The sequence below is a fragment of the Typopeltis vanoorti genome, chromosome 19 (genome assembly GCF_054136105.1).
Source record: "Typopeltis vanoorti isolate ZY-2024b chromosome 19, IOZ_Tvanoo_1.0, whole genome shotgun sequence".
Classification (NCBI taxonomy): Eukaryota; Metazoa; Arthropoda; class Arachnida; order Uropygi; family Thelyphonidae; genus Typopeltis; species Typopeltis vanoorti.
In genome coordinates, this window is record NC_143567.1 from 9,592,987 (window position 1) to 9,620,038 (window position 27,052).

At 36.7% G+C, this 27,052-nt stretch overlaps 1 protein-coding gene across 1 annotated transcript in view; it reads right to left on the reverse strand.

Annotated features, from left to right (window-relative positions):
* LOC150095845 (regulator of telomere elongation helicase 1 homolog) overlaps positions 1-27,052 on the reverse strand; it is a 332,736-nt gene that overhangs the window by 1,028 nt on the left and 304,656 nt on the right. The window contains exon 20 of the mRNA XM_090409544.1: positions 22,296-22,393. Coding sequence (XP_090265670.1) covers positions 22,296-22,393 — 98 coding nt within the window. The remainder of the gene's footprint in view (positions 1-22,295; positions 22,394-27,052) is intronic.

Sequence of the window (27,052 nt, forward strand, 5' to 3'; positions counted from 1 at the left end):
TAATGTGCATTTTTTATAAACAAAATAAATTTCATTTGTTTGCGATAGAAGTTTTTATGACAATCTATAAATAATAAATAAATATCTAAACACAATATTATTGAAGTACATTATATTTCTCTTTTGTTTTTATGCTTCAAGTGATAATCAACGGTACCACTTAAGAGGAATTATTTTATAGTCCTATTTATTTACATGCAATAACCAAAAGTTAATTCTTATTTGTAAAATGATAGTAACAGTAACTACAATATTTTATTTAATAAAATCACTTTCTTAGGTTACCATATGAGTTTTTCGCTTAATATATTTCAAAAAAAAAAAAAAAAAAAAATTTTTTTTTTGAAAAAAATAAAAAAGTAAACAAGAAGAACAAGGGGATCAATCGCAAATTTGAGAAACATTTAACAAAGGGCTTGGGCGAGCCCCTTATAGCTCACCACTGCCTACAACCCCCTGCAATTACAACCCAATTCCTGAATTGCTATCACAAGCTAAGCAGCCTTTAGCTGAACCTTTATTTCCCCAATTTATAACATGTCACCCATAGGTGTGATGTCATAAACTGGAGTTCTGATCCTCAAAACCCATTTCAAAACTCAAAAAAATGACCCAAAATGAACTAAGAAGAAAATATAACATAAATATGGTTTTACAAACATTTATTAAATAAAACAAACAATATAATATTAAAACATGTAAAACGCACTTGAAAATTCTTAATTCCACAGAAAAAAATTCCACTTATAAATCATGAAAAAAAAATTACAATAGAGCATTATGAAAGATGTAATTGCTCTTTGGATGCAAACTAGGTCAGCTAAGTTACTCCAACCACCTTTTTTCTGAATGTTACCAATTGACCTGGCTGAGCGGTTAGTTGCATTCACTCTTCAGCTAAGAGGTTGCAGGTTCAAACCCCGCTAAGGAGATTGCTGTTTGTGATTGTCTTTCACCTTCTTACATTAAATTCATACAAGTATATATACACTCTCCCAAGAAGTAGACCCAATTCTCCCACAATGGGAAAAGCCTTCACCCTGCAGTGGGTGAAAATACATGATCAAGTCAGAGCTGTTTGTTTGTGACTTCCTGAAAAAAAACATTTCATTTTTGGTTTGTAGAACAGGATTTCTAGATTATGCAAAGAAAAAAATAAATAAAAATACAAAACAAATTAGAAAATTAATTTAAAAAATAGTAAAAAAAACTTGAGCCCACTCACAGTACTAAAGTACCATATAGGCTTACAACCTTTCATGAATGAGAATAAAAAGGAGAGCGAATTGTATGGTTTACAAATAGAAATTTTCATCAAACAAAAGTCAGAAAAATATGGAATAATTTTTTGTATAAATGAACAATTGTGGGAATTATTGACAGCATAGAAATTGTCCATCTCACTTGAAATTTTCACCTCTTATTTATTTATTTATTGATTGATTGATTTTTCAACAAACATTCCAACTGTTCTGGTATATTCTGTATGCTTTTTCTAATATTAACTCCACATGAAAGGTCACAAAACCTACAGAACAACAGTACCTTTGGGGGAGATATAGTGTGAGAAGCTGTTTCAAGGCATTTGGAATGAAAAGGATGGGAGAGCAGTTCTGTAAGTTTGAACCAAACTGCATATGGATAATGACCAGTTCAGTGGAACAGCACCCATGAAAATATTTACAGAAAAAGAGTAAGGTTCTGTGTTTTCAGAAACAAAACTAGCACTGACAGAATCACACTATTTTCACTCTCAACACACAGACCTGCCAAACTTAGTGTATTTGTAGTTTCCTGTTATTATGAATGGGAAATTCAGGCATAAATTCAAACAGAGAACATAGCATAAATATCAGTTTATGGTGTGTTCTGTTAAGGAGAAATATTGACCTCTTATGAATGCAGAATGACTTTAATTAAGTGATATATGAAGTTTTTTTTTGATGTTGTGCCCTTTGGTTCAGTGACAAATAGCATATTCCGACCTACAATATTCTGTACACAAAAGACTGCAGCTTAGCGATTACAAGATTTAGTTAGTGTAGAAGTTACATGAAAATGATAAACTTAAGTGGTACACATTCGAAGAAATGCTAAAGCAGATGATAATACATTTGTTGACAATGATGCCTTTTCTGATAAGGCCATCTTTCATGTTTTATCTAAGGTATACTAGCATATACCTGAAAATCTCACTCTAGGGAGTACAGAGTGGTAAACTTGAGGTATATGATGTTGAATCATGCCTTATTCAGGTAAAATACATCTGTTATATTATCTGTAGACTGATCCCTACTATTTTTTCTTTCTTTTTCTTCTTAATCTTTCTTCCCAATGCTATTAGAGTATCTGAGCACTAGGGGTGAATATTTCCTATTTTACTACATTTTTTTCATCTTATGCAGTAGGAACCTGCCTACTGCATAAGATGTCTCTCTCCCAGGTATTTGTCATACCGAGTAGGGTGAAGATAAGAGAGGAGGTGTGTACCACCTACCTGTACCTACCCATTTGACTATGGTATTCTATGCCAGCTCAGTCAAGACAAGGCACATAAGGACTGTGCCAACCTCTGAGATTAACAAGGGATGGGGGGGGGGGGGAGTTTGCTACTGGTAGTATGCAGACTAATAATGAGAACTCACTACAGCTTAAAAGGAGTTTATGGTTGGCCCCGGCCCCGTGAACATACACACGGATTACAGTCATGAATATTATCCTTAGGGGATGCAGCAGAGGAGTGGCGAACCAGCTGCATTAATATACCAGTAATCCCTCATTAGGAGGAGACTCAACCCATCCTAGGACAGATGAGAAGGATAGATAGAGAGAGACCTGGAATGTCAGGATATTTCAAAAGATGGTCAATTCAAGCTACTATAACACAAACTCTCATACCATCATTGGTCTGTGTGAGATTATGATGGCCACAAGCAGGAGAATTGGTTACAGATGAGGGAACTTTCGAATTTATTCAGGAACACAACAAGGAGGAGTCGTTTCTTTTTATTCGTAAAACTGTCAAAAGATGTGAAATGGATTTTAATAACATAAATAGCAGAACAGCTCTTGTCAGACTTAAAAAAAAAAAGTGATAAATATATCAATAATACAGATCTATGCGCCTACATCATTATGTGATGAAGAGTATAAATTAAAGATGCCAAGAAATTACATTCTTGGTTTAATCCTTTATCCAAGTGTAAGCAAACAATGTTTGTGTGCGAAGTATCTTCACAACTGGGCTACCTGTATATAGAGGCTAATGACTCTGCATTAATTGGCTTACTATCCCATAAAGCTTCCATGATGCAGTTCTCTGCTGATGTGGGAAGTCTTCTGAGGTGGTCTTGTGGCTGCTGCTTTTCTGAGATATCAGTAGCTCTGATCAATGGTAGGGTGGGCCTGCAACTGAGTAGAGCCACTGCTGAGGTTTCGGCTTGGAGGCAGGGTGGGCCTGTCGCTGAGTAATGAGCTAAATGATTGTTTGGATCACTCATTGTTGGGTGATCTGAGGGATCACACGAGTTTTTGGAGCCGAATCCATGCACTTGGACATACCTCAACAAAGGTAGAAATCAGTAGCATAGTAGCCCTTCCCATAATGCAATGCATTATGGGATACTAAGGCAACTGATGATAAGTCATTAGCCTCTGTATACAAGTAGCCCAATCGTGAAGATACTTCATGTACAAACATTGTTTGCTCACACTTGGATAAAGAATTAAAACAAGAATATAATTTCTTGACATCTTTAATTTATAATATAACCAAACCTTTCAACATCTACTAATCCAGAGTATTTTAATAATAAGGCGCAACACCTTATGACTACTGGTATATGGGCAATACATGACTTTTGCATTACTTCCATATCTCTTCTGGATCTGGCTCCCACTGATGGCATTTATTAATGCTCATCATTGGGTTTGCTTACTTCCTGGAGAGTAGAGGGGTCCTACTTGGCAGCTTTTTGCCTGTCATTGGGTGGAACCACCACTGAGTTTCCTGTTGTAGAGTGATTCAGGTCAGGAGTAATGCGATTAGAAGTGAATCTTTAGGGTTACTCAGTGAAATTTAGAGTGATTCTGTAGATCACTTACGGTTTTTTGGAGAGGTATCCCCCCCCCCCCCCAACACACTTTAATATACCTCAATAAAATATTTGTTTGTCCACTCCACTATATAAGATATTGTAGTTAGTTTCCTTTTGTTCCTTTAAGTTCCTTTTTTGTTTTCTGTGAGAACTGCAATTTCTATATTTTTGTCATTTAAAATTTTATCTAATTCTTCTTTATGTGCTATGCTTCTAATGTTCCATGTAGCATATTTCACCACGTTTTTCTTTTTCCAAAGTTTCTTAACCTTTTCCAGTTTGCGGTCGTTTCCCATGTTTTCTGTCCAGCTTGGATTTCATTGAGACTTGAAAGCAATGTGTGTTTCCATATGTCAAGTGACTACCATGACGATAAGCATCCTTGTGGAGGGGCTGCCACCTTAAGACAACTAGGCATGCCTTTATTTAGTAGACAGTGGAAACTTCAGTTTGAGAGGAAAGAGTCAACCCCTTGCCCTCAAATTGCTCTAATAGCACTGGGGAGAGGAGTAAGAAGTAAGAGAGAGTAGAGGGAAAGAAGAGTAGAAGACCAGTCTCCAGATATGATATAACAAGTGTATATTGTACAAAGTAAGATCAGGTCTAGCTTGTGTATCTCGGGTTTGCCATGCCCGTACTCACCAATGCGAGCCCGTGAGAAAACTTTTTTCCATTGTTGGAATATAGACATTTATAATTTGCAACTGATTACATCATGTAATTAAATGTACATTTTTAATGTTATATAATATCTTATTATTATTATTCCTTCCCTCCTCTTTTACTTGTGGTGTTGAGGATTTTCTATTCATTTAATCACTACCGTATCAAGGATAACATGGTTAGCCCTATGATTCCCAGTGTATCCTATGTCCATGGACCAGTTTGCCTTCTGGGGAAGAGAAAAAAAAAAAAAAAAAAAAAAAAAAAAAAAACCGAATTTCCGGGTGAAAAACCCTCTGTCTCTGTATGAGACCAGCTAACTCACTTTTACTTGAAAGAGACCAGATAAAGGTTTCTCACGTCATGGAAAGGAATTGAACCTAAGTCTTTCAGACTAAAGGGCTTCATCTATACCGACTGAGCTACAGAGGCTTGTTATATAATATAAACAGTAAATAATCTCAAGAGCTTCCCTTGTGTAAAATAACATTAATTATTTATTTTAACTTAGCTCGTCATGTTGACTTAACTTCACTTTTTCTTTATTTACTTCACTCTACTATATTCAACATCACTAAGTTTAGACTACCAAATGCTATAACAAAACTCCTCAAGGTTAATCCTACCATGACCAATTTCTGTCCCCCCTCCGCTATTAAACAAACTTTGTGTTATAAGTATATTTAATGTATGCAGTTCCCCACTCTCATACAACCCAAATTAAAAAATGTATTTTATTTTCAACAACACCATCTAATTTGAGTAAGTATTGTTTGAAAGTTAGGGTGAGGAAAAACAGGAATTAATCACGTAATACAGTCATACCCTGAAGTTACACGGTAGGTGGGACCAACAAAAAGCGCATAAGTCAAATTCGCGTAACTCAGGGTATAATTTTGCATGTAATTTATATATACAAACATACAAAATATTAGCTCACAAATTTTCATTCTGCCTTCAAAATCCTTAATAATGTTGAGTTTTGTTTCCAAAGTCAATGTTTTTCTTTTCTTGATAGCTGTAGAAGAATTGGACTTGCTTCTTTTGGACGACATTATTATTTTTTATGTGATAAAATTTTTATCAAGAACATAACATTAACCAATCGCAAGGTTTGTGGACTATAAAAATCATGTATAAATGGAGACTGCACGAAACACGCCAGTGCTTGTTCACAGTATGTGCAACACTGGCGAATGCAGCCAGCGCCGGAAAGATACGACTAGGGGTGAGGCGTGAAGCGAGACGGGAATACGTACATATAAGAAACCGCGTAACTTCGGATTCGCGTAAGTCAGGGTACTGTATATCGAAATTCTCTATATGCATGTCGTTACAATTCGCACTAAATGCATCCACAGATTCGCAATTTTTTTGGAGATAGTGCATTTGCCAAAGAACAGATCAGGTAGTTACAAAACAAAACATTTATTTTAAAACTAGATAAGAAGTACATTATACATGAGATACTGTGAAATCTTTTTCACTTTGTCCTTTTACATGCAAAAAATGCAACTGATGAGACAAAACTCACAATGCACACAATTACTGGATTAACTCATTAGGCATAAACTATGTACATACTTGCTCACTGCATAAACAGGTTACTGAAATCCTTCTCTTAAATACTGACTTAACAACTGTCTAACTACATACGCTACAACTTAATAGCACTGCTCCCACTTTTAAAACTAAGCACACATTCATTATTTAAATATAAAAGTTAACAAACAATCTTTCCACAGAACTTGTGACTTAGTTAGCCCCTGTTTACTATCGATTTCTTATAAGCACTTTCACAATTCCAAGATATACTTGCTCAAAAAATACAAAAGTAGTGCTTGCTTACAATTTTAGCATGAATAAGAGTACAAGCAAAATGCAGCATACTTCTTCAGTTTCTTAGCATCTTCTCTCTGGTTACTTCCTTGCTGCTCAGACATCACAGGCAGTCTATTGTAGATCTTTCCTCTGTCGGATATTTGATATAGAATCAATTGTAGTCACTGCTAGGCTTGCATGTAACTGCTCTCTTTCTGGAGACTAAAACTTGACAGCCATCGACAAGGAAATCAGCCTACTGTAATCTGGAGATCCTACAGCACTCGACAGGTAAACAACGCTTACCTGTCGAGCTAAATTATGCTAAAAGAAAATGACCAGTCTAGGGATCTTGGATTTTAGTTAACAGGAAGTTGCAGTTCAGCAAAGATTGTGAATACAATCTTAGAGGATAATTGCAATGCTGAAATGAACACTTACATGGAAGAATAAGGTCATTTGACTTCTTTACAGGGCTTTGATACGACTCATTTGGACTACTGACCACTGTGTTTAGATCTGATCCCCTGGTTTACAAGCAAATCTGCATGCAAAGGAGAGTGTTAACGATATCAGAATTGTGGAATGTAGATTATGTGGAGAGATTGAGAATTTGTAGACTGCGGAGCTAGCAGACAGGAGAAAGAGGAGTGATACAATTTAGACATATAAACTTCTGTAAAGGTTCATACAGGATATAGATTGAATTTGTCATTTTATGGGGGTGGAGAGCAGACAGGAGAGTGTGGAAGTTGTTATAAGAAGTCAAGAAAGGAGTGAGAGCTAGATTTTCTCTCGTAAACTGGTGCATGACCAGAATGGTTTGTCTTTCGTGGTTGTAAGTGCAGATAGTGTAAATGAATTCAAGAGAAGATATGACATAGTGTGAGTGATGTAACGTACCTTGATTTGTGTCAGATTCCCTGGAGATCTCTTATAATAATAATAATAATAATAATATGAAAAGGCTCAGGTGTTAATGGTTATTCAATAGTACTTCAAGGTATAAAGCCAGCCTGGTTGGCCGAGCGGTTAGCATATCCACTCTCCAGCCAAAAGACTGCAGGTTCGAATCCTGCCATGGCCATGAACATTTGTGATTATCTGTGGAAGAACTAGTGATGGGAACGGGCGGTAGATGGCGTTGATGTAGTTGCGGTGAGCCTTTGGACTCCCTGGAGGTCTCACGTAATAATAATAAATAACACCAGAAGAACATAATTAATTTAGTGAACTTACTTATCACTGTATTTCTAACCAGCATCTTCAGAGCACAAAGTATAACTAAGGTAAAACCCACAATACTCAATTAGATTGGTACAGAAACAATTCAAATCATAACTGAAATGAGGAGCCTCTGTAACCCAGTTACTTAGACAAGCTTGGAAAGATCTGGGTTTAAATCCTGTCTATGATGTGAGAAACCCTTTATCAGATGTTTTCAATTAAATAGTGAGTTAGCCAGTCTCACAGAGGTGGAGGGTTTTTCAGTAGTCCAAATGAGTCGTATCAAAGCCCTGCAAAGAAGCCTCAAAACAGGCAAACCAGATAGAAGAACACACACAGTATACAGACATAGGACACTGGGGAAATAAGGATTAACCATTCTATTCTGTCAGATTTGGTTTTGAACACCTGCACAGTGAAGTGTGGATCTATGAGTAAGCATAAATCAGGAGGGAAGGAAGGAACTGAAATGAACCCAATGTCTTATCAAGTCACTCTTTAAGGACAGGAATAAAAATCAAACTCAATTTAGAGAAATCAGGATGAGAATGATTGTCTTTCAGATCTTTGGTAAATTAATACAGCCATACTTGTTGAGATTAGGTTTATAATCCAATTCTAAGTCAAAAGAAGGTCTCTCAGACCTATAACAACTTCTATGCAGCACAGATGCTTTTTTCCATTCAATCATGTTCGTGTTAGGAATATCCAAGAGCATGGTCTGTCATTCCTCACCTGCCTTACAGATGATCATGGATATAATTTTTATGTTCTTCAAGGCAGATGTTAACAGATCTACCAGTCTGTCCAAATTAAAATAAGTTGCAGGATACCTTGGATATAGCAGGAGGGAAATTTTGCTGTGATCTTGTATGCTGGTGCATATTGGTTTTATGAGGGATAGGAGTGGGGGGCACGCTGTATTATGTCTATTGTACAGGAGAATTCAGTGGCAGGAGCTGCCATTCAAACAAATAGCTTTGGCTCTGTGTGCGTTTTGATGCTGTCAATTTGAAATCCAGTAAAATATCAGTAAACTGTAAAGAAAATAAATAATTTATTTTTTGACTAGTTTATCAATATTTGATGATTATCAACTACTTTCATCCAAATTGGACTATTATCTGTTCAATAAAACTTTGTTTTCCCACCATAGCAAATTTAGGTGATATCAGCATGATTTAATTCACTAAATCTAAACTGAAAAGAATAGTTTAAAAGGATGGAGGTTAAAAAAATGTTTTTTTAACATCCATCTCCACCATCGAAATCGAAAACCAAAATTCGCTCCCGTTCTTAGACACACTAGTTACACGTCTTCCTTCAGACAGTCTATCCTTCACAGTCTACCGAAAACCGACACACACGGGCCAATACATACATGCGAATTCATACCACCACCCAGCACAAAAATATGGAGTCATAAACACCCTTAAAAACAGAGCCACAACTATTTGCTCTAACCAGCAAGCCCTGAAACAAGAACTAAAAATCATTAATATACAAGTTAAATAGTAATGGCCCTAAAACAGATCCCTGAGGCACTCCACTAGTGACTTTCCTTTTCCTGGATATTGCACCCCCATACACAACTTGTTGATACCTATCAGATTACCAGTCTCCAATCCAATGCACTAATCTAATATCCAACCCCATCTGCTCTAGTTTGACTGTCAACTTATCATGAGGTACTCTATCAAAAGCTTTTGCGAAATCCAAGTATATTACTGTGTATCCTTCTCCTCTGTCCAAGGAAGCAGTCACTTTATTGTAATAAGTAAGTAGATTACTAAAACACAACCTCCCTTTACCAAATCCATGCTGTCCATCAAAGATTATACCATTGTTGTCAACCCAACTCTGGATCCTAGTTCTCACAAGCTTCTCCAACAACTTAACCACAACACCTGACACACAGATAGGCCTATAGCTTGATGCTTGAGTTCGATCACCTCCTTTATGAAGTGGCACAATCTTGCCCTCCTTCCACTCTTTAGGGACTTGACCGAGTGCAAGATTCGTATTAAAAAAATATGTCAAGGCAGGTGTCAACTCTCTGGCACATTCCTTCAGAATATGCGGTGATATATTATCAAGTCCCACAGCCTTATTTACATCTAGTTTACTCAACTCCCCAAACACCTCTTGCTCACTTACAGTCAGTCTCTCCTCCCCATCATCAACTGCTCTTAATCTCTCCATGAAGTCACATTCACAAGATTGAAAGATCTTTATGAACTGCTCATTAAGTATCTCCACCACACATTCTGCAACAGCTGTCTTTATACCATTTCCTCCAATCAATGTCATCCTTTCATAATCATTCTTTCTTTTGCTGGCTACATATCGAAAGAACTCCCTAGGATTCTTTTTAGCTTCATTAGCTAACTGCTGTTCATACCTCTCTTTAGCTACTCTCACCAACCAAGTCACTCTCCTTGCCTGGTCTTTGTAGAACTCACGAAATTGGTTACTTCCACTTCTCTTATGCTGCCTCCACAATGCCCCTTTTTCTCTGTATTGCATGCTTAATCTCTTTATTCATCCATCTCACGCCTAACTTATTTAACCTTCTCACCCGTGGTATACATTTAGACATTGCATCCACTAAATATTTTTTGAAAATCCCCCAAGCTGCATTGATCTCTTTTCCAGCTAACTCCTCATTCCATGCTACACCTGCAAGCTGTCTCCTGAGCTCTTCATATTCACCCCCTTGTAGTTCCACATATACCCTTTTTTCACTGGGGTCCTTGCACTGCTGGCAACCACCCAAGTAATCACCTCATGGTCACTTTCACCAATTGGTGGATGATTTGATACCTCATTGATAATTACATCCTCCGATGAGATGACCAAATCCAAGACCCTTAATCCTCTTGTGCCCTCTGTTACATACTGTCTGAGGTAGTTATCCCTCAAAAACTCAAGAAACTCATTTTCTTTACTTCCAGTTGCTATCTCTTCATTCCAGTCTATATTGCCATAATTAAAATCACCCATAATGATCACCCTTTTCTTATTTGCTTGGCTTATTTGACTATACATTTCACTATCACCACCATCCACATTACCAGGTCTATAACAACATCCTACCAAATATTTCATTCTATTCACCTCTATCTCACACCATACTGCCTCAAAACCACTGGCCCCATTTCCCTCTTGCATCTACCTTGTATGGACATAACTCTTTCTCTATCATCAATAGCACTCCCCCTCCCTTTTTACCCCTTCTATCCTCACGAAACACATCATACCTTTCCATCTCTATTCCTGTCAGGATGTCATCCTCATCTAACCATGTCTCACTTATTCTGACAATCTCTGAGTGCACAGACGCAATTAGTGCAACCATTTCATCCGCCTTGTTTCTTATACTTCTAGCATTGGTGAAACAGGACGGACAATCCCTATACGCAAGAAAGAACACATTAGACACATTAACAAACTGTACTCCCATCTCCTCACACATTTCAGCCAGAATATCATTCATAATCCTTGCTCTCCGCCTCATTTCACCACAATCATACCTAGGTAACACACTGACTACCCTTCCTGTCACACTATTCTCCTTTATCTTTCCAAGCAGTCTCCTGACATTCATTTTGACATGCTCTTTGTTCTCTCTCAAATCATTTGTACCAATTAATACAATTAACTCTTTTGCTCGTTTCCGCCTCATATTCAATGCCTCAATCACTCTACTCATTTTACCGCCTGGAAAACATACCTTGTGCATTTTATCCTCTAGCACACCTTTAATAATGGAGTCACCAAACGCCACTCGCTCATCTTTTGTTAACTCTTTCATGCCATCATGATTTATTTTAATAGTTTTGACCTGAATTCTCTTAATGCAGCCCGCACTTAAGATGCGAGTAGGTAGTTACAACAAGGATACAATTTCATGTGAAATCAGGTAGAAAACATGGTTGTTATACATTGCAGCATTTCTGTGCTTGGTTTATATTTCAGGTTCCTCACAAATAGGAGTTATTTTGCCACAAATTTACGTATATTTATTGCAGTGCATTTAGTAACATAACTCTAGAAATATTGAGTTTTTAATAGTCTTAAAAATTACTGAATTTAAAGTGAAAAAAATAGTATAAATGAATGGAGGTAAAAATTTTTTACAGTGGCTATACTGCATAATTCAGAAGGCTTGGACAAAAGGTTAAATGACTAGTGCATATGATAAGACCAGAAACATTGCATGAGTGATGTTGATAATATAATCAAGAATAATCTAACATTGGAAATATCCTGATTAAAAAAATTATTAGAAAAGTGACCAGAGAATTGAAAAAAGTGGAGAAACGTTTACAGACACTTAGAGAAGACAAGAAAAAATGATCTGAACAAGAAGAGGCAGGAAAGCACTGAACTTAGTAAGAATAAAACAACAAGGTAAGTCAATTAAAATATAAGAAAAAAGAAGCAACATGCTATGGCGATTACATCTTAAAATTTGCGCTTGTGACAGATTCACTACTTCTAACTTCTGATGAGAAAAATTAAAGATGTGACAAACATAACAGAAAAAAAAAGTAAGACATGGTAGTTCTGGTTTGATCTAATAATTTATGTAGCAACAAATATAGTGTGAGAAAGGATATTAAAGGTTTGCTGGAAGAAACGAGAAACAAAAGTAAGAGAGTAAAAATGGTTGGTTTGCTATGGAGATATGACAGTGCCGAGCTAAGAAGGAGGGCGATTATAACAAATTATTCAATTTGCTATTCAAAATAATTCAAAAAGGCTGTGTAAAAGAAATAGATGGGAGTTTCTGGATTGTGGAGTAAGTGAGTTTGATGGTATGAAAATTCCAAGGATCTGGATGGCACACATTCAGCCAACCTAATATGAAAGATTCAACATAAGTCAGGACTCTAGCCAATCCGCAAGTATTAGAAACCATTCCACTCCAACTGGGCCATGTAGATTACAGATCTAGGCATAAGAAAAGCCAGGTGGTAATTTGTTATGTCTACACACAAATGCCTTTTGTTCCTGATGCTCCTGGCATTGTTCATTGATTTATTGAATATATTGTGGTCTAAGATTGTTGGCATTAGTGAAACCTGTTTATCAGAGTTAAATGTTCTAATTGGAATAAAGTGTAAAGGGTATAGTATTATGATAAATGACAGAAGAGGAGGGGAGTACACTACTAATGATAACAGGTGACTTGAGTTCAGTTAGGTTAGAAATGTGTGAAATCAATAATGTATTAATGTCTTATGCCACAGTAAGCTTAAGACAATATGGCATGAAGTGGAGACTAACAGGATGACATATATGGTGGAGTGATACTAAAAACAGTTCAGTTGTTGGAACAATGAATGCATCATGAAATTACTCTGATGGGTACTAAATGAGTAATCATTGTGGACGAAAATAAAATCTCTCGCATAATTTTTTGCACTTGATTTTATAGGGTTTTCTGAATATTTAGAAATTTAGAAAACATATTGTACTAAAACAAGTAAATAATTCTGCTGTAAAAGTGCATTAAATATCAATGTAAATTGACCTGTATGTAAAACGATAAGTAAGGGATTAACCCAGATTATCCTAATGACGAAGCAACATCAAGAGGTCACAAGGTCATGTGATGTTAGAAAAAGGCGCTAAGGATGGAAGGAACAAGAACGATGTCATCACGCCGGCGGCTAATCATGAAACTTACTCTGTAAAGAACAAAGGACCGGGAATAGTATAAAGGAGGACAAAACTGAGGCAAACCAGGAGGGGGCTTTTGGTTCACTCAGGAAAAAAGCATAGAGACGTGTGCTGACGTGACACACACCTAACTCTTTTAATAAGTGGGTGAAGATCTTGAAAAAGACATCACTGATAATACTTATTTAATTTCCGGTGTTGCTCTAGCAGGTAATCAAGGGAAAGAGAGTAACAAGATCAACATAAGCAGAACAGAGAAAATAGGAAGAGTCAAATACAAATCTCCTCACCGTCAAGACTGGGAAAAGCCCTGTGTTGTAGAGGCCCAGAAAAGGGATCCTGTGTGGAGGAGTGTTTACGACACAATTAAGAGAAGCGATCAAATTTCCCGAAAACTGTTCATCCTTCAAAACACTTCCCATAGATGAAGACGGACTCTTCTTGTTCAGGCAGGAAGTCTTAGGAAAATGGGAAGAAAAGATTCTTGTTCGAAGGTAATGATACCATGGATTATTCATAAGCTCCATGATTCAGATGGACATAAGGGGTTTGAGTTGGTGAACTGCATATATTAAATAGGCTGACAACTTTAGGTCTGTTTAACGGCAGGGGGAAACAGAAATTAGATTTGGTAAAATTAACTGGTAAGCAGATTAATGTCTTATCTGTGTAGCGTTGATAAAAGTTAAGGTGTAGTAAAACTTTAAGGGGTAGTTTTACTGCGCCTAGTACAAAGGCACAGTCGACGACGATGAACAAAAACTGCCAAAGAATATTATATATAAAATAAAAATATATTTTTACAATAACGGAACCAACATAATTTTACAATGCAGCAGTTGACAAGATAAAATCCACATAATTAATGGAGCATAGCAGATTAAGATAGTTTTGGCAAAGAAAACAGGTAGTTAGCATTTAAGAAATTTACAATTTGTAAACTATGAATAGTGACAATGCTGATTGTGACCTTACTAGTACCAACATGATGGATGACAAGGAGTTCTTTAGGACTGTGAATCTTCACCTTGTTATTCCATCGTTCTCTGGAGATGATAATGATGACATACACTCGTATTTCGGGTTTGTTGAAGAGTTAAGGAAAACAGGGAGATGGTTGGATTTCTGGTTATTGATTCTCCTAAGAAACAAACTGGTCAGCAAGCAAAGAACTTTTTGAATTCTTCCCCTATACTTAGAGACACTTTGGAATATACAAAATTTAAAGATACTTTGATATCCCAATATTCCAAGGTGAGGAATAAGCCCGAATCTTTGGAAGCCACAGAAATGTGAGCAAAGAAACAAAGAGAATGTGACAGACTTTTATAATAGGTTGCTAACCCTTGCAAATATTCTGAGTGTTTCCAGGGAAGAAAAGCCACATCTAGATTGGGCAGTTTTCCATCAGTTTCGCTTGGGTTTGAAAGACGAATTAAAGGAAACAGCGTACAAAAAAGAAAACAAGGAACTTGGAAGAGTGTTACCACACTGTCAGGGAAAGAGAGAAGAGGCTTGGTGATATTCATCCCACCTCTAACCCTAGACACGTGCACTCCATAGAGCAGTCAGGTGATTCCACCTGTAATGCAAAACATAAGAAAAATCTTGATAAGCTGAAGGAAAAATCCTCAAGAGAAAGGGAAGAAAAAGATAATGACCTAGAGAATACGACTCAGGTTATGGTAATAAATGAAGGTAAAGTGACCTTACTGAAATTAATAGATTCCTCAAAAATGAAGGCATTAAGATTGCTCATTAGGCAGGAGATAGAGAGGCTACAGCAGCCAGTAATGGAGCAACTAGATGCCATTATTAAGGAACTAGATGAGCTCAAAATGATAACCTCCCAAAATAATTCACGTCAGGATGGGAAGAATAGTGAAGGCAAAAGCAGAAGGAACGCCTCCCCACCAATGTTACAACTGTAACAAAGTTGGACATTATATATAACATAATATATATAAACTTTATATATAAAATAAAATATATTATATATAATATATTTTATTTTATATATAAAACAATTGTGAAGGAATATTTGTTAGCAGCAATAGTAAGCTGTATTCCACAAGTGAAGAAGAGAACACAATTTGGTGTAAAGTGGATGACAAACAATATTAAGCAGGAGCTGCATATGAAAAAGAGGCTATGGAAGAGATATAAGGAGACAGCTGATGAGCAGATGCATGAAGAATATAAGACACAGCCCAGGAGAGTGATTAGTATGGTAAGGAAGGTGAAACTGAAATATGAGAAGAGATTGGCCCTAAGATCCAAAGAAAATCCTAGGGAATTTTTTTAGCTATATGGCCAGTAGGAGGAGAAATGATTGTGGAAGAATGACACTGTGGGATAAAAATGGGAGAGTGACTGATGAATAGAGTGCAATTGTTCAATGAACACTTTATTGGTGTATTTCATCCTGGAGGAGTAAATTTTAATACTAGAGGAATAGGGCAGGTTCGAGGTTTAGAGGTGCAGGAGGAGAACATGTTCCAAATACTGAGTACTCTGGATGTCAGTAAAGCTGTGGGACTGGATGGTATTTCACCATGAGTTTCGGGAGAATGTGCTAAGGAACCGACAGCTCCTTTGACCTGGCTTTTCAATGAAAGTCTGGCTACAGGAAAGGTGCCCAGGAATGGAAGGAAGGTAGACTGGAAGTGTCTAATTACAGGCCAGTTTGTGTGTCATCAGTAGTTGTTAAGATCTTGGAGAAATTAGTTAGAGACCGTATACAACATTGGGCAGATGAGGGTAATGTTATCTGTGAGAGTCAACATGAATTTGTGAGGGGGGTGCTCTTGTTTTAGTACTATGCTAGCCTTTTATAATAAAGTTACAAGAGCAGTAGATGAGGGAAAGGCATATACTGTCATTTTCTTGGATTTAGCAAAGGCATTTGACAGGGTGTCACATGATAAGCTGATATTTAAGTTGCAGCACATGAGTTTGGATGTCAGCATGGTCAACTGGATTCAGGATTAGCTGTCCGATAGGTATCAGAGAGTTGTGTATGGAGGGGCAGTTTCAAGGGGGTAGAGAGTTACAAGTGAGATCCCACAGGGCTCAGTACTGGGACCTATATTATTTAACCTCTCTATCAATGACATTGTTAGTGGATTGCATGGGGATGTTCAGTTGTTTGCAGATGATGTGAAGCTGAGAAGGGTTATTAGTAATAGTGCAGATGTGGTAGTCATGCAAGAGGATTTGAATAAGCTAGACAGATGGGCAAATGAATGGGGGTGTCAGTTTAATGAAGCAAAATGCAAGGTCTTGAGGTTTGGGAAACATCGATGGGATGCTGCATACTCTATGGGAGGAAGTAGGGGAGACAAGAGATCTGGGGTTGATGATTGATAGAAACCTGAAATTCAGGGGACATATTGCAAAGGTGGTGAAGGTAACACAGAGGATTGCTGCAATAATGAGAAGGACGCTGACCTGCAGAGATTAAAGAGTTATCTTTTCGTTGTATAAGACCCTGATCAAACCACACTTAGACTATTGTTCTCAGATTTGATCCCCAGGATTTGAAGGGGATAAATTAACTGTGGAAAGGGTACAAAGGCAGATAAAAAGATGGTTTCAGGACTGTACAATGTTAGTTATGAGATCGGCTGAGGGTATGGACTGCAGAGTTTGGTGGATAGAAGAAGGAGAGGTGATATGATCGAGACTTTTAAATTGTTGAGAGGTGGTTACAGGGTTGACACTGGGGAGTTCTTTCACTTGGTTGTGAACAGCGAGAAGGAGTGATGACAAGGGGCCATCCCTGAAAGTTACGAAAGGAAACTGTGAGCAAGAGGGTGAGGAGTAGTTTCTTTGCATGGTGGGTGGTTGAACCGTGGAATGCATTGCCTGATAGAGTGGTGAGAGCGAGATCGGTCAATGGGTTTAAGGAGTGGTATGATAAACTTTGTGTTTCCTAGGAAGGACCTCCCATGATGAGTCTTTTGACTCCTTGGAGGCCTAAATAATAATAAACGTATTTTTACAATAACAGAACCAGACATAATTTTACAACAAATTATCTAAACATTGATAGGTAGAAGAGAAATCTTATAATAAGAATGAAAGAGAATTTATTGAGCAGTTGCAATAGAACTTTCTCAAGCAGCATGTGAAAGAAGGAACTCAAGGTCAAAGTGTTCAATTTGATCATAACAGGGGTCTCAGTTAAGAATGTGATAGTTTTGACACTAGTTGGTGATGGTGATCATGCTGTAATGTCTTGGAAAGCAGCTAACTATATGAATGTTCCAGTTAACATAGATTACATGTTGAACTACAAAGCTCAAAATTATGACAAACTCAGGAGAATACTATCTCTGGTCCCATGGTATCAGTAATTGAATGGGAAACATATAAGTATGCATGGGAATCTTTGAAAAAGTGCTTAAATGAGACAGTGTCTGTATGCATCCCTAGAGTTCAAAGAATAAATGGGAGAAGAGGGAAAGTGAAATGGATACGCAACCTCATTAAGCAAGAGATCCAGAAGAAGAAGATAATGATGATGTGGAAGGAATACCGTGAGAATAAGGAGAGAAATTTTGAAATATATAATGCTCAGGCCTAAAAAGTTACAAATATTGTAGACAAAGATAAATAATTGACTAATAAAGGCAACCCAAAATCATTATGCTGCAAGTAAAAGAAAGAATGAATGCGAAAAATAACTTTTAGGAATACAGAAAGTACTCAGTGCCAGATGAGATTGTTCAATTAATGAGTGCTCACTTTGCTAAGATATATCAACTATGTGTGTGTAACATGATGCACAGTGCTACTACAGCATTGGATGAGAGATAAAAGTGCACGAGTTATTGCATAACCGGGACAAGAATTCAGCAGAGACAGATGGAATGTCAGCACATGTGCTAAAGGAATGTTCAGTTGAATTGGCTAGGTCTTTGACGTGTGTATTATCTTGAGTCTCAGCTCAGGAAAGATACCACAGGAATGGAAAGAATGTATGATATCTCTATCGTACAATGGTGGTGCAAAAACTGATGTGTCAAACTACCAACCCATCAGTATCTCTAGAGTGGTGGTGAAGATTTTAGAGATGCTGATAAGAACTTGAATACAGAAATAGATGGAGAGACAAGCTATACTCTATAAGGAACAGCACAGATTTACTAAAAGAAGGTCATGTTTTAGCAATTTGCTCATATTTTCTAACAAAGTTACAGCTCAGTTAGATAATGGCAATGGATACATTGAGATACTGTTAGATTTTGTTAAGGTATCTCATAAGATGACATATGAAAGGTTGTTGCTTAAACTAGAGAATATGGGTCTGGAATATAAAGTTGACTTGGATAAGTAAATGGTTGATGTATAGTAGTAGTATTATACAGTGGGTGTGAATCTGTCATATTTAAGGTGACCAGTGGTGTACCCCAGGGATCAGTCCTTGGACGTTTGTTGTTTAATGTATACATTAATGACATTCAGAAAGGATCGTGACAGAACATCTCCTGTTAAATCCTTCCCAATGTCATTAATGTATAGATTGAACAATGTTTGTTGATGACGAAAAAAAGTAGGCAGGTCAATCAGGGATTTTACTGATATCTAGGACTTACAGAATGATTTGAATAGGCTGGAAATTTGGGTAAAATGAGTGTGAGAATACAAGATATAGTAGAAATAAATAACTGGCAGAAGTTGACCATTCATGACATTTCACGAAATTTAAGTAAAGAACAAAAAGATAAAGCAGGGTTGAGAAAAAATGAATTATAACAATGCTACAACAAATTGATCAAGCTAAGGATCTTGGCATTATGGTGGATAGAAATTTGAAAAGTTTAATGGTCACATAGCAAAATTTGCAAATACAATTCAGGGGATAATTGTGATGTTGAAACAAACATTAACATATAAGGACAAGGAAGTCATCATGCATCTTTACAATGCCTTGATAACACCTGGACTAGTTATGCACAAAGATTTGGTTTCCTGAGTTCCAATTGAATAACGAAGCTGTGGAAAAAATGCAAAGAAGAGTTACCAAGATCATATTGGGATTATAAAATGTAGATTATGATGACAGATTGGGAGTATGTGGACTACAGACTCTGGTTAACAAGAGAAAAAGGGGTGATATGATATGATATAGGTATATAAGTTTCTGAATAGACGTTATAGGATAAATATGTTATATTTAAGGTTACACACACACAGGGTTAAGAGAGAACATGGGGCATCCATTGAAGCTAAGTTTGTTGAAGAAGGGGTAAGGGCTAGATTTTTGAAACAGTTTGCCTCTTAAGGTGATGAGTGCATCTAGTATGAATAAGTTTAAGAGAAGATATGACAGCTGGTTTGGAGTGATGTATAGCATCTCTCAATCTTTCACTCCCTGGAAATCTCAGATAATAATATTTAAGTATTTTAAGCGAGGTTGCTTGAAATATTGTAAATGTCTGTAATTTCTCTAATGAGAGTAAATGTTTTAAATACGAGGGTTGTCTGAAAAGTTTTCGGACTAACAATGAGAAAACAAATTTATAATTTCAAAATTATTTTTATTTTTCAACATAATCTCCCTTAAGACTAATACATTTATTCCAGCGATGCTCCAGCGCCATTATCCAGTCTCTGTAGTGGTTCTCAGTAAGATCTGCAAAATACACCTCTACAGCTGCAATCACCTCTTGATTTGAAGAAAAATGCTGACCAGTGAGGAAGAGTTTTAGTTTTGGGAGGAGATAGAAGTCAGAGGGAGCCAAACTGGGGAATATGGTGGATGTTCCAACAATCCATAGTGCAGATCCCTTAATTTTCCTATTGCCAAAACATGTCGGCAGGGGCACTGTCCTGATGAAAGATGATTTTTTTCTTCTGCAAACCGGGTCTTTTCTCACGAATTTTTTCATCTAGTCTGGTTAAAAGATCAGAATAATATTCCCTGGTTATTGTTTTACCCTTTTCAAGATAATCAATAAACAAAATGCCTTTAGCATACCAAAACACTGATGCCATGACCTTTCCTGCTAATGGAACTGTTTGTCTTCTTTGCGTTGAACAACTGGCTTCTGTCCACTGTTTTGACTGCTGTTTGGGTTCTGGTGTGTAATGGTGAATCCAAGTCTCATCCATAGTAATAAATCGATGCACAAAATCAGTTTTATTCTTGTTAAAATGCTCCAAGCACTGTTCAGAGATTTTCATGGGAGTGTGTTTTTGATCTGCTGTGAGCAAACGCAGCACCCATTTTGCGCAAAGCTTTTTCATTTGCAATTCTTCATGCAAAATATATCCTATACGTTGTTTCGAAATTCCTAGAGTCTCAGCAGTTTCACACATTTTGACTCGCCAGTCATCCAATACTATATCATGCACTCGATCAATGATTTCTGGTGTTGTTACACTTTTTCGACATCCTTCATGTGGATCATCTTCAAGGATGGCACAGCCGTGTTCAAACTCGGCAGCCCATTTCTTAATTGTCGAAAACGAAGAAGAGTGTCCATAAACTTTTATGAACTTCGAATGAATTTCTTTTGGCATTAAACCTTCTTTTACAAAGAATTTTATAACCACATGATACTCAATTTTATCCACTTCAAGGGATACAGACAACACTTTTGCTTCAGACAGCTGTATAAAACAAACTACTTAATAATTTGCAATTTCATATGGATGCTTATGACAGATGTACCAACTTAGGGAGAAAAAAAAAATCTTGTCAATAGTGTTGCCATCTGTGGTCGAGGCCAAGATCTTTTCAGACCACCCTCCTACAATTACATTCTCATTAGTTCTTAAAAGATCTGTTTTTTTTTTTTTTTTTTTTTTTTTTTTTTTTTGTATATCTTTATTTAGATGAAAGCATAACCAGCTATGGATTTGTGTGGAATTACAACAGTTGATTACAGCTGAAGCAACCACTGCTGTAAGACTAGTAGATTTCTGTTGTGTTTTCCTAGCAGGTTTACCTGTTTTGTGGGATGAAAAATCCAAATTTCTATAACCTAATTCACCCTCACTTGTAAACTGTTTAAAAAGGTTCTTTCCAACCTAGATAGAATTTGAACCCAGATCTTGCCATCACTTATGGATCTGAGAGCTAAGTTAGAAATAAAAAAAGCTGATCCAAGACTAGTTCTGATAAAAAATAGGAGAGCAAACAGATGGTGTGAATGGCAGAATCATATTAAAAGTGAGATATTAGAAAAAAGTGATGAGAAAGCTAATCTCAAGTGGTAGATCATTTAAAGCACGGGAGAAGAATGGTTAGCAAAACGGGTACTTGATGCAAGGATGACAGTAAAAAGATGTAGGGAAAGACCAAGATCTAGATTGATTAATGCAGTAAGACATGCCTTAAAAAATCAAAATATATGATTTGACATTATTGGAGATCTGATAGATAACAGACTAATTTTGGGGAAAATTATGAATAGGAAGTTAGCATTAAAGTAAACTTTTACGTAGCACTTCACTGTATTCTGTACCTTTGAGATACAGGTATCGTATCAGGTACATGATGATCTTTTCATCACTGTTATGAATGGACTGTTACAAACTTATGTAGATCAATACTGCAGTACTTATAAGTTTCACTCGATCGCAAGTGTTATGTTACTAAACCACTACCTATTACTTAAAGCTCCATGGGTAGCAGTATCTTAACGTGCTCTATGCTTTACTCTATGTCTTATGTTTTATCAACTGTTCTCAAACAAACAAAATTAAGATTTAATAAAATGTTTTTTTAAATAATCTTACCTGTTGCTATTAATATTTTTCTCCAATTTGAATAAATGTTCCACTTACCCTTAAAAATTCCTTCCAACAAAGCATACAACAGACATGATCACATGGTGATTTCATAGGAACTGCTGCTTTTTGATGGCAACCAGCACATTCATATGCTAAAAATTTCAAATTATTTCAAATTTAAAATAACTATTTATTAATTTAAATAAAATTAAATGTTTGGAGGAATGAATACCATATTTACTCGAATATAACTCACACTTTTTTCCTCCAAAATTAAAGTTAAAAAATTGAGATATATGGGAGGATTTTCGGAAACTAAAGTTTTTCAGGAAAAAACTGAATTGACATTTATAATTAATTCCTCAGTATTCATTATAATTTATAATTGCTCATTATTTATAAAATGAATGCATTTAAATTTTAATTCTCAATGTTATTTATGTAACTGGCTGTTCAACATTTATCACATGATATATTTGAATCGTTTAGTAACAATGCTTCTGTAGTTAAATTATTTCTGGCAAAATCATGTCCCAATCTCTCAAAATCCAGTTACACAACAGTTCTAATGATGGTCACTTAATCCACCCCCATGCAATCCAAGATCGAGAAGAAGTCAATGCCCCCACTGCCACATTTCCTTTACTGTTGCTTCCATCTCTATGCATATGATTGGTGCAGTATTAACAAAAGATCACGCGACTCAACGACAAAGGCAAATTGCGATTGTTAACTTGAAATGCTGATTCTGTTCGGAAACTGCCATAACAACATTCACTATCTATTTCTGAAAGTTTTAAACTCTTTTTGTGTGTGAATTTTTGTTTCTATTTTTGTAGAGTAAAATCATGGTTGCAAGATATACACAAGGGCGAGTTATATTCAAGTAAATACAATATAGAGAACTACATTTAAATAGAACAAAAATCACAAAAATAATATTAAATAAATAATAATAATTATTAACACACAATGCAACAATATTTTTAACGAACTGCACAATTTTGCAACATGCATATTAAAGCTGCATACCGCACTCAACTTTTTTTTTTGTTAATAATTATTATTAGTAAACTGAGTAGTTTACAAGGTGTGGCTATTAAATAATGAGACTGGTTGCAAAAATGTGGTTTATTATTACAATTGTACAACTTAATTGTTATCCCCTTCAACATATTACCCTATTCTACCTACACCATTGCATACGAATTTTCCATTGTTGGAAGCAGTGCTGCAAGTCATCAGGTGTTATCTGCTTCAGTAACGCTGCTGTTTTCTTCTCACCCACTGACTGAAACTGGGTGTCCTTCAATGCAGATTCCAACTTTGAAAAAAAAAAGGTAAAAGTTGCATGGAGCTAAGTCCAGAAACAAAGAGTGCATCGATTATGCACTGAAAAACTCCATCACCAAGAATGAAAAAAGCAAGAACGAGCAAGTCAAAACTGAAGGCAATGCTGATTGTTCTTTTTTTTTTTTTATATATCAATGGCATGGTAATGATTGAATGGGTGACTAGAGGATCAGACAGTTAACCAACATTATTACCTTGAGGTTCTGGCCAAGCTGAGAGAACGAATGAGGAAGAAGAGATCTGATCAATGAAAGAACAACGCTTGGATTCTCCATCAGGACAATGCTCCACCCCACAGTGCACTATCTGTAAAGCAGTATCTAGCCGATAAGATCTCAGTGTTGGACCATCCACCTTACTCGCTGGACTTAGCTCCATGTGCGTTTTACCTTTTTCCAAAGTTGAAATCTGCATTCAAGGGCACCCATTTTATTTTCAGTCAGTGGATGGGGAAAAAACGGCAGCATTACTGAAGCAGATAACACCTGATGACTTGCAGCACTGCTTCCAACAATGGGAAATTCATATGCAATGGTGTATAGATAGAGGAGGGGAGCATGTTGAAGGGGGATAACAATTAAGTTGTACAAAATAACAAACCACATTTTTGCAACCAGTCTCGTTATTTAATAGCCACACCTCCCATGTGCCTATTGTCCTTTTGAATGATTATAAAATATTATTTCACCTTCATGACATATATAAGAATACAATAATAACAGTAATGCCAATTATAACATAATAGTATTTCTTTTTTTTTAAAAAAAAAAGTTGGAATTCACTGAAATTTTAAAAATGCCAACATACACATATAGGAAAATATATTTATAAACAAAGAAAGAGTATAAATTATATATTTAGTTCAATCCTAATTTATCCAAGTGTAAGCAAACAAAGTTTGCGCCTGAAGTATCTTCAGAACTGGGGCAACTTGTGGCAAAGGTGGACTGAGTTCTCACCACTTTCCTTAGTATCCCATAATGCAAAGCAAACTTGATGTGCTTTGCATTATGAGGTTGCCGCTAGAGGGCTACACGGTGTGTGTAGTGTTTTCAGAGAGCTCCCGAAAGCTAAGTATAATTTTGAGTGAAAATTGGAATATTGGTTTAAATCATAACGTAATATTGTCTAATTTTGGTAGCTTGTTGTGTCTGTGTAATTTTGGTGTGAATTCCATTTTATTTAATTTAGTATTTTAACGATATGTTTCATAGAATAGCACATGGCGCCAATGCAACGTAAGATAATGGCATCAAAAAATACGACACCTTTCTTCAAAACTGTAATGTGAGGGAGTTTGTCCAATGTGATGAGTTTGGGATGTATGCATTCCTGAAGGAGGCTGGAGTTTGGATGGAAAGTGATAGTGGTGGGAGAATGTGCAGAAAGTGTAAGCAAAGTGAGGAATTAAAGTATGTGTCAGGTCGTAAGATAGTTATGGTTGAAGAAAGCCAGAATGTGAGTGAAAATAGTGGCTTGATAGGGAATTGCGATGTTGTACAAGATGGCAATGAGAGCGGTGATCAAAGAGAGAGTGAAAGCAACTATACAGAGAGAGAAAATGGTTTAAATGATGAAAAAAAACGAGGAATTATTTGTAGGGAGTGAGATCGCTAGGTTGCACGCAGTGATACAAAATGCACAGTGGCAATTAGAGCACCTGCAAATCTCTTTCCAGAGTGCCTTGGCTAACAGAAATAAACAAGTGTTTGAAAGGAAAAATAAGCGTAAGAGTGGGAGAGTTTCTGAAATGAAGGAAAGAGTGTTGTATGGTGACTCGTTATTAAGAGGAGTGATAGATGGGAGTTTAACTAAATCGTACTTACCGGGTGCGAAATTTAAGGATGTAAGTGAGAGTATTAGAGCGCAAAAACGAATGAATTGAAAGGAGATAAATTTTTTATGAGAGAGGACTTGAAAGTATTGTTAAAGGTAGCGAAAGAAAAGAGTGACAGAGTTAGGATGGTGAGTCTGTTGCCGCGGTATGATAGAGAGGAATTTAGAAGGAGGACCATAATTGCAAATGACTTTATGCGCAGGTTATGCAGACGGTGTGGTGCGGAATTCGTGGACATGTGGAATGAGTTTGATAGGGAAAGGATTTATACAAGATGGATGGCCTGCATTTGAATGGATTTGGTGTGCGGAGACTGGAAAAAGTGTTGCTGAATGAAGTGAAAATGGATGTGCAGAACCAGGGAAACTAGAACTACCAAGGGGGGGAGTGGATATGCAGACATCAGTGAGACAGTTGAGTGTAAGAATGTATATAACGTACCCGAGCCAGTACTAAGGACAAGAAATCGGAATGGGATAGTTAGAATAACATATCAAGATAGAGGTGAGACAAAGGGACCTCTGCATTTCATGTATACTAATGCCAGGAATATTAGGAACAAGAAGGAAGAATTTTTGGCCTTGACTGGCTCTTCCTGACCACAGGTTATTGGCATTAGTGACACATGGCTGACGGAAGATGATATAGTTAGTGGGATAGAATGTGTAGGTTATAGTGTGTTTAGGAGGGACAGAGAGAATAAAATGGGGGGGGGGGGAGTGTTATTGATGATAGCTGATGAACTGCAGCCAAGGAGAATTGAAGTTGTATCGCAGGATAGTGAAAAGAGCGCGTTTGAGGCTATTTGGTGTGAGATTGAGACTGGCAGAACAAAATATACAGTTGGGCTGCTATAGACCAGGTGATGGAATAGATGATGGAGATAGTATGCATAAACAAATTGATGAAATGAGTGGAAGGAGGGTAATTATTATGGGGGATTTCAACTATGGTAACACTGATTGGAAGGAGGAGAGGACACATGTGAGGAAGGAAATGGATTTTATTCAATTATTAAAGGATAACTATTTGAGCAGCATGTAATTGAAAATACTAGGGATGTGAAAGTGCTTGACCTGGTAATAGCATCTGAGAATTTGACTGTAATGAATATGACCATGTTGCCACCTATTGGTGAGAGTGATCATAAGGTCTTGACCTGGGAGGTGGCTAAAGGTGTGGAATTTTCGATTAAGACAGGGTATATGTGGAATTACCGTGCTGGCAAGTATGACAAGCTTAGGAGATTGCTTGGATCAGTGCCATGGCATGTACAACTGCAAGGGCTGGATGTCGAGAGAGCATGGGAAGTGGTCAAGGAGCATTTACAGGCTGATTGTGTTATGGCTGATTGTATACCTAGGATCCGAATAGTAAAACAAGTAGGGGTTAAATGGATGAATAACACCATTAAGCTTGAGCTGCAAAAAAAGAAACAACTGTGGAGGGAATTTAAAGAAAGAGGTGACCTGCAGGCACATGAACAGTATAAAGTGCAGGCCAGAAGGGTAACGAGTGTGGTAAAAAAAGCAAAAGCGGATTATATAAGGAAACTAGCTATGCAAGCTAAAGAGAATCCCAAACAGTTCTTTCAATATGCTGCAAGCAAAAAAAAAACTGT